The sequence below is a fragment of the Pimephales promelas genome, chromosome 13, assembly GCF_988280905.1.
Source record: "Pimephales promelas chromosome 13, fPimPro1.hap1.1, whole genome shotgun sequence".
NCBI classification, from domain to species: Eukaryota; Metazoa; Chordata; class Actinopteri; order Cypriniformes; family Leuciscidae; genus Pimephales; species Pimephales promelas.
The window spans coordinates 1,680,974-1,695,452 of record NC_142781.1 but is presented as its reverse complement, the minus strand read 5'-3'; the positions used below and the strand labels follow the sequence as shown (position 1 = coordinate 1,695,452).

Here is a 14,479-nt window from a genome sequence, read left to right as displayed (position 1 = left end):
GTTTCCTTTGAACGTATTTTCATTTCGCAATTTCAATTAGCGCAAACTGAAGGGTAATGGAAACGCAGCTATAGAGCATCTGTATTTGCAAATGCAAACAGACAAAAGGGTTTGCACCAATATAAATGCATCCATGATCACCAAAGCCAAATAAAAATGTAAACATGTTGCACTTTTGACGCACTATTGATTTTGATAATTATAGAAATCTTTTGGCAATATTAGAATTTTGAATTTGGGGGTAAAGCCATAAAGCTGTTAGCCATTATAATCAACATTATAACAAATAAAGGCTTGAGATATCTCCCTTTACATGTAATGAGTCTATATAATATATTAGTTTCACCTTTTAAGTTGAGTTACTGAAATAAATGAACTTTTGCACCAGAGTTTCACCTGTACAACTGATGTAGGCTCAAAGGCTGTCCGTATTCACTCACTCGTTTCATTCACTCCTTCAAGTGAACAGTATTAGTGGACGATCATAGTTTAGTTTAGAAGGTGTGTTTAATAGGGATTGGAGCAGCACTCTGGAGGAGAGTGGCCCTTTAGGAGCAGGATTGGAGGAAAAATGACTCTTGAGAAGGTCAGTGAATGCCAGCCATGAGAGCACATCAAGAGAAGGTCATCACCCTCTGCATCTCATTGTCCAGATGGACTTGCAGATTTAAAACAAAATGACAGCACCTTTATCAGGTTTGGGCATGACAAAAGCTGCAAATGGATGAAATTATACACTAGCCACATTACTTGCAATGGCAGCATTAGGGTTGGGTATCGAGAATCGAGTGTCGATTGGAACCGGGACTAACTTTTCGTTTTTCCCGGAATCGTTCAAAAGTTAAAATTTCGATTCCTAGTTTCGATATTCACAGTCCGCCGAGCGGAAGAAGAAACCGCTGAACAACACCAACGAAGAAGCGTCTACCGGAAGTGTTGGCATAACCACGCGAGTCGAACATGAGTAGCTTACGTCGGCGATCCAAAGTGTGGCTTCACTTTTCTAAAAATAACGAAATCTCGGCAAAATGCAAAATTTGTGACAAAAGGAGTATTTCCTTCAGAAAGGCCGTTGGTTAGCAAGGTTAGCTAAACTTTTTTGACCCTGCCTCTTAAAAGAATCGGAATCGAGAATCGTTAGGAACCGGAATCGAAACAAGGAATCGCAATCGGAATCAGAATCGTTCAAATTCAAACGATACCCAAGCCTAGGCAGGATGGGGACAATCATTGTCACAATGTGTTGTTTGGCTGTGAATAAAAGTGTCTTCAGCATTTCACACGACAGTATGATATCCCACAGTGCTGGCTGAATGGACCCTAGTCCGAGTAGACCATATATAATTTGATGATTTAATCACGGCAGGAGAGAAAGAAAAATAAAAAGGTCAGAAAATAAACTGAAAAAACATTAGATCTAAAATGGTCAGAACAAGTCGTGTTGATTTCAATCAAACAGTATCTGAAGATTAAAAAAGCTTTTTTAAGTGTGTGCTAATTCAGTTCTTGAAGGATTAGTTCACTTTTGAAAAAACTTTTGCTGATAATTTACTCGCCCCCATGTCATCCAAGATGTCCATGTCTTTCGTTCTTCAGTCGAAAAGAAATTAAGGTTTTTGATGAAAACATTCCAGGATTTTTCTCCATATAATGGACTTCAATGGGAACCAAACGGTTCAAGGTCCAAAAGACAGTTTCAGTGCAAACTGTTCAAATGTCTTTAAACGACACCAGACGATGAATAAGGGTCTTATCATGCGAAACGATCCGTTATTTCAAAACTTATTCCAAAAATGTAACTTTTCTAAGGACAAATGCTAGCCTTGCTCTATTCTGTGAGGCGTGTTTGTAACGTCACGTAATACGTAATTACGTTCAAAAGGTCACGGGCGACGTAGCCGGAAGTACAGAGTCAGTGTTTACAAGTTGAACGTGCAAACGAACTCAAACGCCGTTTACAAAAAAAGGAATTATAAGGTAAAACAACGATGTCGGACGATTTTGATTCTGTACTGTAATTACGTATTACGTGATGTTACAAACGCGCCTCACAGAATAGAGCAAGGCTAGCATTTGTCCTTAGAAAAGTTACATTTTTGGAATAAGTTTTGAAATAACCGATCGTTTCGCATGATAAGACCCTTATTCATCGTCTGGTGTCGTTTAAAGACATTTGAAGCTGTGTATGAAACTGTTATTAACTGTCGTTTGGACCTTGAACCGTCCGGTTCCCATTGAAGTCCATTATATGGAAAACAATATCAAATACCTTAATTTCTTTTCAACTGAAGAAAGAAAGACATGGGCATCTTGGATGACATGGGGGCGAGTAAATTATCAGCAAAAGTTTTTTCAAAAGTGACATAGAAAAAAACACATCTGTATCAGATCAGAAGAGGCGTCGCAGCACATCAACGAACTGACGTGGTAACACAGGTGTGTGTGTGTGTGTATTAAAAGTGTCATAGCGGGTTTACCCAGTCATGACTCCTTATCTCAGCATGACCAGCAGCCAATCAGAACACGCTACCGGTCAAAAGCTTTTAGTAATTAGACATTTTTTTAAAGTTAGTCTAAAAAGTCTCTTACTCTCACCAAGGCTGCATTTATTTAATACACTACAATTCAAAAGTAAGCAAAAAAAAAGTGTATGTGATTTAATGGACAGCAGATTTCAGAGCACTGAGACTTCACAGTGAAAGCGCTGGCAGAAACATTGAAGAGATTGCTGAGACATGTGTGTGTCCTCTCACCTCATCTTAGCGTGGACAGTGAGGGAGTCCAGCAGGTTCATGGGTAAGGGCGTGACGGAGCCGGACGCCATGCAGTTGGTGCCGGGCAGAGTGATGCGCATGCTGCCGTTCCCGTAGATGGTCTCCACCAGGACGCCCATGGGCAGCGTGAAGCACTCGGAGTTGGTGGAGTACGCGTTACACAGCAGAGCGATCTTATAGTCGTTCATCGGCAGACTCTTACTGCGCAGACTCTGCTGAAGAAACCTGAACACACACAGATCAAGCAGGGGTGTGTCAGAGTGTGTGTGTGTGTGTGAGAGAGAGAGAAAGTGAGTAAGTGAGTGTGTTTGTGTGTGTGAGAGAGAGAGAGAGTGCGTGAGAGTGTGGATGTGTGAGTTTGAGACTGAGTGAGTGTGTATGTGTGTGTGAGAGAGTGAGTGAGTGAGTGAAAGTGTGTGTGTGTGTGTCCTACTCATGGTGCAGCTTGAGCGAGTGTGGGATGGGGATCTGGAGTTTGGAGTTGTCATTCTGAGCTTTGCGGTTCAGGTGGATCCAGATGCAGGTCATAGCGAAGGCGTGAGTGGACTGGGGTTTGTTGATGTCCGGCACTGGAATACACTACACACACACACACACGCAATTCAACATGCAGTCAAGAAGCATACAAGAGAAAGTGCTTTTCTGTAGTGCAACAGAAAAAACATGATGCTTTTAACAATAATTCGGAAACACTTTACAATAAGGTTCATTAGTTAACATGAACAGAGCTTCTACAGTGTTTAATCTTTGTTGATGTTAATTTCAACATTTATTCATTGATTATTAAAATCAAGAGTTGTATTTGTTAGCATTGGTCATGTTAGTAAACAATGAACAGCTGCATTAACCCTCTGGGGTTGTTCGTTTACAGAGTCACGCTCGGGGTGTTCGGGTCCAAATGGACCCAAAGGGCGGGATTCATATTTAAAAAAAAAAAAAAAAAAAAAAAAAAAAGTTTTTATAATATTTTTATAACTCGTTTTTTATAATATTTTTTCTTTTCTTTTTTCAAGTTGAGAAAATTTCAAAAATAAAAAAAAATTATAATTAGTATTAATGCAATAATTATGACAAAATTTCCCCCCATTGAACATAATAGAAAAAATATTTAAAAATATATTTTTTTTTTTTTAAATTTTTTTTTAAAGCTGTATTTCATTTTAGAGTCAAGCCTAGGCCTCATAAAAGCAATTTTTGAAATGAGATGGATGCCATCTGGTGGACAAACTGAGCATTTTAAAAACTGCAAAACACATCTATAATCTGAATTTTTTAGTGTGTTTGTGTGTGTGTGTGTGTCTGTTTTGCACTCTTGATGTTTTATAGATTCACCCCTTCACTGTTGTGTGCTTTTTTTCAAGATCGTGGCTGATTTGTAGATTGTACGCACAAAAAAACTCAGTATTTTCACATTTTTGCCAATTTCCCATTCATATTCCATGCAGGTCCATTTGGAGTGTGACTATTTTTTTTTTTCAACCACTTAGATTATTCACATCCTGTCCCCAATTTTTTTGGGTGTTCAAATACCAAATACCAACAAAGTCACCAAATTTCGGACCATTCCGATGAAGCTACGATTTTTTAAAAAAAAAAAATTTAAATTCTTCAAGTCCATTTGGGCCGAACAACCCCAGAGGGTTAACAAAGATGAACAAATATTGTTACAAATGCATTGCTCATGGTTAGTTCAGGTAAGCTAATACACTAACTCACGTTAACAAATGAACCTTATTGTAAAGTGTTACAGATCTGAGCATTACTGATTCGAATAGTTTCTCTAGACTGGTTGGTAGATGTGTATGACTTCAGTTTTTTGCATTTGCTGAAGGATATATTTCATGTGAGTGTGTCCAGCGAAAGCTCTGCCATGGAAGTGCTTTATGTAGTAGGACATTGTTTCCCGAAATGAATGATAACAACTTTTAAATGCATGAATCGGTCTAATAAGATCAAAGCTCACGTGTGAAATGCATGAAAGGGGTCGCGAGCGTCCGAACAGACAGCAGGATTTACAGCGATCTGTCCGAGCAACAGCACATCCACACTCCTCAGCTTGACTGATGGAGAAGTCTTCCTCTGGGTGAGCGTCTAATTGCCTTGAGCTCGTTACACCCGTTGGTTAAACGACCGTCTGCTGGGCATTGGCAGCACATCTGTCATCATTCACAGATGCTGTGGGCTAACGGCTGGGAAACAGCAGCTTGTCTTTCATCAGCTGTCCGACACACGGGTCAGCGTAACGCTAACAACTCTACGGTTAAAAGAGTTAACATCACTTCACACCAACCGCCCACACGACTATTTTAGGGAGCCAATATTGATGCGGTTAGTCTGTTGACTACATGATGGTACCTTTAAAACATTCAGGTGGGGATCCGCCATAGACATACACACTAGACCTCACCTTGGATACGGCAGTTCATTAGATCGAATGCGTCAATAGAGCCGCCATCTTGAAACAGGGGAGCCCCTCCACTTTAATGCATCAGCGTCAATGTAGTAGACACAGTAAATCACCATAAATCATCATGAATGCGATTTTTCTTGTTTTTTTGGTTTGTTCCAACGGTCAGACATGTATTTATCATTGATTCCAGAAAGACATTTTTTTATTATTATTTATTTATTTATTTTTTTAAACATTCTTCCTAGTTCAGATTTCATCCGTGAACTTCATACGCTGCACAAAAGTCCGCCACCATCAATGAATTCGAAGTAAAGGCAGAGATAGCAGCGTTACCTAGCTACTTCCTATGACAAGACCCCTGTTCCAAGATGGCGGCGGTTTTGACGCATGCTTAGAGCCCCAAGGTGAGGTCTAGTGTATATATCTATGGGGATCCGCTACACTGAATCTGCTCAAACACAGTCTATTAGCATGTAGAGCACAGTAATTACACAGATCAGGCAAAGGGACAATGTTTGCTGAACACTATTTGCACGGCGCAGTTCGGATCTCAACATGATGGAAGTGGCCTTTACTACACCACATCTGGATAAATGGGCGATTAACGCGCTCTTCCGCATCGTCCGGTTTACTGTGCATATGATTACTAGAAAGTGCACACAAACATCCCTTTACATAAATGCTCATTTATCAGCTGCTTTCAAGTGGCACTCAGCGTTATGAGAAGCAGAAAGCAGTTTTGTGAATAAAGCTCAAACAGTGTTGAGCCTAATTTATACAGAAAAGAGAAGTCCCTCTGTAGTCAATCATTGTATCCCTTAAAACTCAATCTTTGACCTTAAAAATGACTTATTTAAACTTTTTTCCTTGAATGAAAAATCTCCATGCCTTTAAATATCTTGAATGTAAATCAACACCCTTGCCTCATTTAGTATACGCAGTTCTATGAATATGCAGATGAGCCCCGCCTCCACTCAGAGATCCACTGGTTGGCGATCACACGTTGATCTGATTGGTTTCAAGGTGGTTTGTGACCCGCGATTTCACACCGTGTTTTTGAGACTGCAGTTTTAAGGAGGAAATACTCAGCAATGCTGTCCACCTATGAACTTGCACATGGTGTGCGTTAAAGCGGATTAAAAACAACACATAGTGGCTAAACTCCTGATCACAGAAATTCCTATCGATATGACTAAAATACGCCGAGCACTGGGAAATTTGACTGTATTTGTTAATCCAGACTTTGTCGCCTTTGCTTAGTTGAAGACATTTAAAGGGTTAGTTCACCCAAAAATGAAAATTCTGTCAGTATTTACTCGCCCTCATGTTGTTCCAACCCCGTAAGACCTTCGTTCATCTTCAGAACACAAATTAAGATATTTAAGATATTAAGATCGCTCCTGCATACTAGTCCATAGGCTTCTTGAGGGAATGACTCTTGCTGTCCTCGAAAAGTCATTAAAGACATCGTTAAAATAGTCCAAGTGACTACAGGGGCTCAATCTTAAGTTTATCAAACGACGAGAACACTTTTGTGCGCAAAAAAACAACAAAAATAACGACTTTATTTCAACTATTCACTTCCTTCTCCATGAGCCTGTAGTCAGTTAACGTAGTGTGATTGCGTAAAGCTACGTCACACGTAGGCTCACTATTGGCCGATGCTGGTCATGTGTGTGATGCGTGTGACGTACAATAACAGAAGCTTACGCTATTAAACTATTAACCTGACTCGCGCAGAGGGAGAAATAAACGAATAGTTGAAATAAAGTCGTTATTTTTGTTTGTTTTTGCGCACAAAAGTGTTCTCGTCGTTTGATAAAGTTAAGATTGAGCCCCTGTAGTCACTTGGACTATTTTAACGATGTCTTTAATGACTTTTCGGGGACAGCAAGAGCCAGTCCCTCAAGAAGCCTATGGACTAGTATGCAGGAGCGATCTTAATATCTTAAATATCTTAATTTGTGTTCCGAAGATGAACGAAGGTCTTACGGGGTTGAACAACATGAGGGTGAGTAAATACTGACAGAATTTTCATTTTTGGGTGAACTAACCCTTTAATATTCAACTGTATTATTGATCTGCCTGCATTGACACCATAATACGAGAACTGAACTGAGCTGGGTAGAGCCCGACCGATAAAGGATTTTGAAGGCCGATACCGATACAAATATTTGGGGGTTTTAAAATCCGATATTCCGATATATCGGCCGATATTTTATTTATTTATTCTAAACTGGACATGATAGTCACAAATTTTGTCCTGCTTATTTGAGTTAAGAGAACTGATGGGGATGTTCTTTTAATTGTTATTCAAGCAATGACCAACTCAACAAGTGTTGCCAACAGGAACGGTGTAGAGCGCCCTCTGGTGGACAAACTATAAAACTCCAACACTCATGACATGGTTCAAGCGTGTTTCGTCCGTTTTTATTTTATTTTTGAAATATTCATTTATCGGCCATTATAACTGCCGATACCGATAGTTTAGAAAATGCTTTATATCGGTCTGGCTCTAAATGACATCACTGTTTTTCTCCAGAACGACTATATATATATATAAATTAACAACTTTTTTAAAACACAAATGATCCATCGCTGAACTTAAGCAGGACTATGACGCTATTGTCTTCAAGATCTGCTGTTATTTTCCTGTTATCTTTTTAAAGCTGCCTTGAAACCATCTTTATTGTAAAAAAATGTGACTTGACTAAATGATTGACTGCCCACACTGCGTATCACAACTGTTCTGATGCGATTTGTGTGTCCCGTGACCCCTTTCATTGGTTTCTACAGGCAATCACGTTGGTATGCCACACCAAAAACAACAACAGCAAGACACTGCTAGCATTGATGAGGCAGGGGCAGGAATATAGGGAGCAGTGTGCCATGCGAGGCTTTACTTCCGGCTTTGTGAAGTCCAATCAGTGTGTTCAGACTGACAGAGACTGTGGAACTGGACTGATGACCACCTGAATAACAGAGGTGTAACCCGCTAGCAGAGCAGACACGAGTACCTGAGGCCTGAATCAGGTGACCTTAACCAACAGCATGTTTAGAGGGTCACATTAAGAGCCTCGCTCACCTCTTTCTCGGGATACAGCAGGTCGAAGAGCTTCATGACGGGCAGGAAGTCGGCGAGCGCGTTCTTCTGGATGCTCCCGGAGATGAACTGCAGCAGGACCCACATCAGGTGATCCCGGCCTTTGATCAGGCCCCGGCCCGCCAGCTGCTCGGCGCAAACACACAGTCAGAGGCACGCGCCAGAAAGCAGAACAAGTGTAAGTCACATGTGAGAATGTGTGGCTCTGTCCCAAATGACTCATATAAACTTCTGGGGTCTCATTTATAAAACTGTGCGTAGGATCCTTACTAAAAGTGTACGTGCGCCCGAAAGCCAAAAATGGCGTACGCCAAAAAATATTCAGATTTATAAAACCGTTCGTACGCCAGAACCTGCGCAGAATTCCCTTTATAAATCCCAGTCAGCGGGAGATTGTGCGCACGTGCGTCTCCTCCCCGAAATAACCATATATGGAGATTACAACGCCTAGTTTAAATATGCATATCCTCATCTGCATATCATTTGCATGTGATTATTCATCCACGTGATACCATGTTAACGTACAAGACGCTAGAAAAATATGAAATACAGATGTGCCGTGTCACAATAAATTATTTATTTTTTTAGTAGCCTATATCCTTGCCTTGTTTTTGAATGAATAAATCAAATAGTGTCAAATACATTTCAGAGAAAGACTTTCTCAATCTTTTCAACTGGCCAAATAGTATTTTTAATGGAAACAGATAGACATGGTTGTGGATTATGGAACTATTTTCTCAGACAATCTGCTATTATCATAAAACACAGCATGCCAGAGGGAAAGTGTTCAAAAGCATTGCATCCACAACAAATATAGCCTATATTTCTATTTATTGAATATATATTTTTGTAACTTCTCAGTAATGATTTCATGTAGTTTAAGTGTTTAACTCCATTAACGAGAATGGCATATTTAATCTAAATGTTTATATCAGAAGTAAAACAGTTTAATCATTATTTCATTTATTTAAACTGTTATTGAGAATGTGCACTGTATTTATTAGCCTACTCAGGAAGATATAAGGTTCATCTGCCGTTAGATTATGTGCGTCAGTTTCACTAAACGGCCCAACGCGTGTGCTGGCACGGACACGAAGGGATGGATATTGGCTTCAAGTGATTGGCTTGGTGAGTGAAATTTTATTTGTAGGCTATTTTCTTTTTGTAGCCTATAGATAGGCTATAATTTTCTTTAGATTTTCGTTCTAAAAGTGACCAAAAAGACATTTAACTACAGCTCACGTCATACCAGTTCACACTTGACGTATTTAATGGGGCTTTCCCTTTAATTAACTGGATGGTGTGTGTTGTCAGAGATGTGTTCTGGCACGGGACATCCTCACCCCTCCAGTCTCCCAGTTGTTTGTCGTCTCTACTATTCGGAGGGTTGGAGCCAGAGGGGCGTAAGTGGCATTTTGGGCGAATATGAGTTCTTTATATCAAAATAAAGGTCTCGATGAGCTCTATCCAATGGTGCCAAAAATACCTATCTGAGATCAAACTGTATTGAATAAAGCAACAAAAGGGCGTATTTGGCTTATTTGACTTTTTTTTTTTTTGAAAATGTTTTAGATTAATACGCCTTACATTTTTTACTTAAAGAGATAGTTCACTGAAATTAATTTTTGATATGTTTTATCTTACCTCAAGGGCATCCAAGATGTAGGCGTCTTTGTTTCCACAGTATTTTCAATTTTGACATTTTTCAGTCAAACCGTTGTTGTCTGTCAGTCATACACTGGAGGCTAAGGGGGTCCACCAAAGAGCAGCACAGAGAAGTCCAAATTAAACATGATTTAATGACTCGTAAATGTAAGTACACATTGATGGCCTAAGACACGAAACGAGCGGTTTGTGTGAGAAAACGTACAGTATTTATATCGTTTTACCTCTTGTAATCATAGCCATGACAAAAATGATCTGACGGCACGGGCGCTTCGGTCTGGAAGTGATCGCTTGCGCGCCGACGTCACTCTTTGTTTATACAGAGATTTCGGAAGTTTTACCTTTCACTAAACATATTTAGATATACGGGAAACCACAATGGAAGACGATTTCGGTATATCTAAATATGTTTAGTAAAAGGTAAAACTTCCGAAATCTCCGTGTAAATATTGAGTGACGTCACACGCAAGCGATCACTTCCGGCGCAACATTGAACTGATTCAGTTCGGTTCAGCTGGACATTGAACAACTGATTCAGATCACTGTGATTACAAGAGGTAAAACGATATAAATACTGTTGGTTTTCTCACACAAACCGCTCGTTTCGTGTCTTAGGCCATCAATGTGTACTTACATTTACGAGTCATTAAATCATGTTTAATTTGGACTTCTCTGTGCTGCTCTTTGGTGGACCCCCTTAGCCTCCAGTGTATGACTGATAGACAACAACGGTTTGACTGAAAAATGTCAAAATTGAAAATACTGTGGAAACAAAGACACCTACATCTCGGATGCCCTTGAGGTAAGATAAAACATATCAAAAATTAATTTCAGTGAACTATCCCTTTAAGTACTCATTTCATGTAAGTATGCCTGTGGTTGCAATGTTTGTGGTTTAAGGTTAATAATACAGGTGATTGTAGCGTGGTCAAAATTTCGTTTTGTCTCTCCTGTAAAGTTTGTTAAAAGCTACTTACGCCCTTCTGGCTCCAAGCCCTCGTTCAGAGTTTAGTCACTATAGTTTAGAAAATAAAATGATATTCCACTGGTTTTGTCCGTCCTTCGGTTCGACTCTCACACATGAATTATATTGAATATCTGTCAGCTGTTAAATTTAACTACACAATTAAATAATACCAGTTTAGCTCAACCAATCAGCAAGCAAGTCTTCATGTTGTTCAGTCTGTCTGTGTGTAAAAAGAGCATTATAGCAATTACAGATTTTTAACATTTTTACTGGTAGTCACTGTATGAAGAACTTTTGGGTATATGACGTCACAGTTTACTTTATTTTGCTATCCTCACTTACATAAATGAACTATGTGCCCTAAGTTTTTGTTATATAGTAATGAAAGTGTTTTTTTATGGTTTCAGTTAATAATAATAATCCTGTTCTGCAATCATATGACATTGGAAACTTTCCCCTCTGGTGACGCTTTAAAATCTCATTTGCACTGGCTTTAGACTATGAAAAAATGCTCTTTTAGTTGCATCATCTGACAACTGATGTTTTTAGTGTCAATGAATATCACTGGATCTTAATGAACCTTAATGTAAAGTGTTACAAATCAGATGTTTGTAACACTTCCATATCACAGCAATCTAAAGCATCTCAAGTGGGAAAGGAAGGCTGAACAGTGGACACACGACACACGTCCATTTTCTTTAGAAATTCAAAAACATAAATCGTGTTTTGTCGCTGTGGCGTGAGATCGCTCTGGAGAAGCAGCGACGCTGATCTCTCTTCCGGCTTAATAATACCAGTCACAGCGCCAAATAAACATGAATGAGCATCTGAAAGTGTGTTAAAGATAGAGTACAACTTATCGAAATCCGTATCATGTCACATTGATTCACTCAATCAGCGTTTCAACCGTGGAAAGACGTCAGTTAAACAGCTTGTAATCAATGTCGTCATATTTACCTCAGAAAACCCACATAAACTCGTTAGTCAGCTAGAAAAAATAACTCTAGAGAGGAGCATTTTGCTAAATATATACACCATATTACATATGCATTATAATCTTAATGTTCTTCAATATTTAATGCATATTTGAATAAATCTGGCAAGTTTTTATGACAGCCACCATTTAAATGTTTATATTTCATATAATCTTCTTACTATAAAAATAAATAAAAGTGTAATTTAAGTGTTTGTATAGCTACAAAACAGTTCATTATTACCTTCATATTAGGCTAATGAAGCCTATAGGCTACAACTAGACTCCCATAGTTTACAGCATTAGTCAAGAGATTTGATTTCCTTGAGAAAATTTGCCATTTATTGTAACTGATATCCAAAATAATCAATATTGAATCGAATCGGAATCGAAATCGAATCGAATCGTGAAATTTGTGTCAATACCCAGCCCTAGCACTTTCCCATTGAGAATGGCCAATACATTTCTATCTGGATCATTTAGATTGGTCGAGGACTGTGTGTCTCATCTGGTTGCCCATTGACATTGCTCTAAAAATTGCCATGTGCATCATCACCTTAAAGGGGACATATCATGCAAAATCCACTTTTTTAGCCCTTAAATGCATTTTGTTGCATATTTGGAGTGTTTATAAGTACAGAAAAGATGAAATTATTCTCTTCAGGTGCTTCGTTTATATGTTTATATTCTGTTTTGGTCATATTTTTTAACCTGTTCCGATTTTTCTGTTCTCTATGACGTTTTTTGAACAATTACGTCACAGTATTCGCTCCGATTTTGTAGTCCGAGCTCAATGATGCAGAAGTTACGAGAGGGCAAGTCAAAATGTTCGGTTGTTGGATGTAGTGACCTGAAGCACTTCAAGGATTCCCACTTCAACAACATATGCCAGTATAAAGAACGGTTTGCCGATCGACTTTGTCTGAATGAGGGGTAAATTCCTTCTATCACAGAAGTACATCAGTAAAGGGGCCTGTGGAGCTATAGTAATGAGGAATTCAGACCCAAGCATTGCAGTTATGCTTTATATAGACCACAAATGTATGATTTATAAGTAAAAATGAATGATTTAAAAGCATGATATGTACCCTTTAAGTCATCGGGGTTTGGATCGGCCTGAGTAAGCGGTTCCTAACTGTACGTTCACACCGCCGCCGACTTGAGCGTCAAAGAAGCTCTGGCCGCTCTGTCAAGGACGGTTCTCAAAAAGTACGGGGAAGCTTGTTGACGCTTTGGACGCTCTGAAGTTGCAGGGAGAATAGAACTGTCAGAACATGAAATGTAATAAACAGAAGAAAAAAAACAAGCAACACATAAAGAAACCTTTTATAACGACAGAATTTTTGTAACCGTTTTGGTCATATTTGGTCGGGAAAAAAATAGTTAGCTATTATTATTATTATTTGCGGCCAAATCGGAGTCACCGTGAGCAAATTAATTGCATTCCCGCTTTAAAACGAGCGTTCGTAAATATTTCAAATAACAGTTGCGCTTATGCGGTCCCTATAAGCAAACAACGTCATGCCATAAATGATACGAAACCAGTAGGAATCAAAGCAACGGCGATGATTAGCTTCTCTTCCATTTACTCGGAACTAATATTTTGGTACGAACGAAAGTTTACATTACATATTTCTCCGGAATCAGCCGGCGTGAAGGACGTCTATATTCCGATTGGTCGCTGAACCGCGTCACAGCTCATTACCATAAAGTTGAGCTTCTTTCAACTTTCTGATTGACGCTCAAAATGCCCAAAACGATGGATTTGACGCTCCAGCTGAGAGAAGCTAGCTTCCATTGAAAATGAAGGACTTCCGGCCGCTTTGGAAGCTCAAGTCTAAGCGGAGGAGCTGTCTTGAAGTGTACCTTCTGATGTAGAGACAGCACCATGTGAGGGAAGCTGGCGAACTGGAAGAGCACGAAGAAGATGAGCTGGCTGGAGAGGTGCTGCCACAGGAGCTGACTGGTGCCACCGTCGTCGAACTGCTCCTCCGTCTCCGACCGCTCCATGGCGTACACCACCAGGTCCACCAGCTGGTCCTCCAGAACCGGGCATCTCTGCTTGTGCTGCGAGAGGGAGAGCGGTGGACAGAGGCGCACTCTTACACAGACCACAACCACAGCAGTGACGAAACCACACACGTTTCTTACTCTTCAGGTATCTCACACTCACTGGATAGTTGTGTAGAAGTACTTTAGTGTAATAGTAGGCCTAAAACCTTCATGTTCAGCATCTATCCGACTTCCTCCTCATCACTTCAACACGGGGGTTCGATTACGCCGGGTTCACGGACGCTGAACGGAAAATCACGCGCCTGTCTGTTCAGACCTGATGCGTATTCCTCGCGTAGGTCGACAAGCGCTTCTGCTCTGTTGTTGTTTATTCAGAGCTATTTTTTTACATCATGGGTAGTTAAATAACCTCATAATATACACCATATCTGTGTAACCAAGAAGTTTGCACACTTTTTTATTAATCCGTTGTCAAGACACACGCAGCCAGAGAGATAATAGGCAGACAGTTATAGTAGTGTATGTGAAGAGTTCAGATGCAAAAGCCTCTAAATGCCATTTGAAATTTTCTTCT

The 14,479-nt window shown here is 39.7% G+C and overlaps 1 protein-coding gene across 2 annotated transcripts in view; it reads right to left on the bottom strand.

The window, feature by feature from the left end:
- Positions 1–14,479, bottom strand: part of med23 (mediator complex subunit 23) — an 82,764-nt gene that overhangs the window by 49,828 nt on the left and 18,457 nt on the right. For both annotated transcript variants that reach the window (XM_089118289.1, XM_089118290.1), the window contains 4 exons: positions 13,759–13,959; positions 8,270–8,413; positions 3,208–3,353; positions 2,754–2,999 (listed from right to left, as the gene is read on the bottom strand). In XM_089118289.1, coding sequence (XP_088974415.1) covers positions 2,754–2,999; positions 3,208–3,353; positions 8,270–8,413; positions 13,759–13,959 — 737 coding nt within the window. The remainder of the gene's footprint in view (positions 1–2,753; positions 3,000–3,207; positions 3,354–8,269; positions 8,414–13,758; positions 13,960–14,479) is intronic.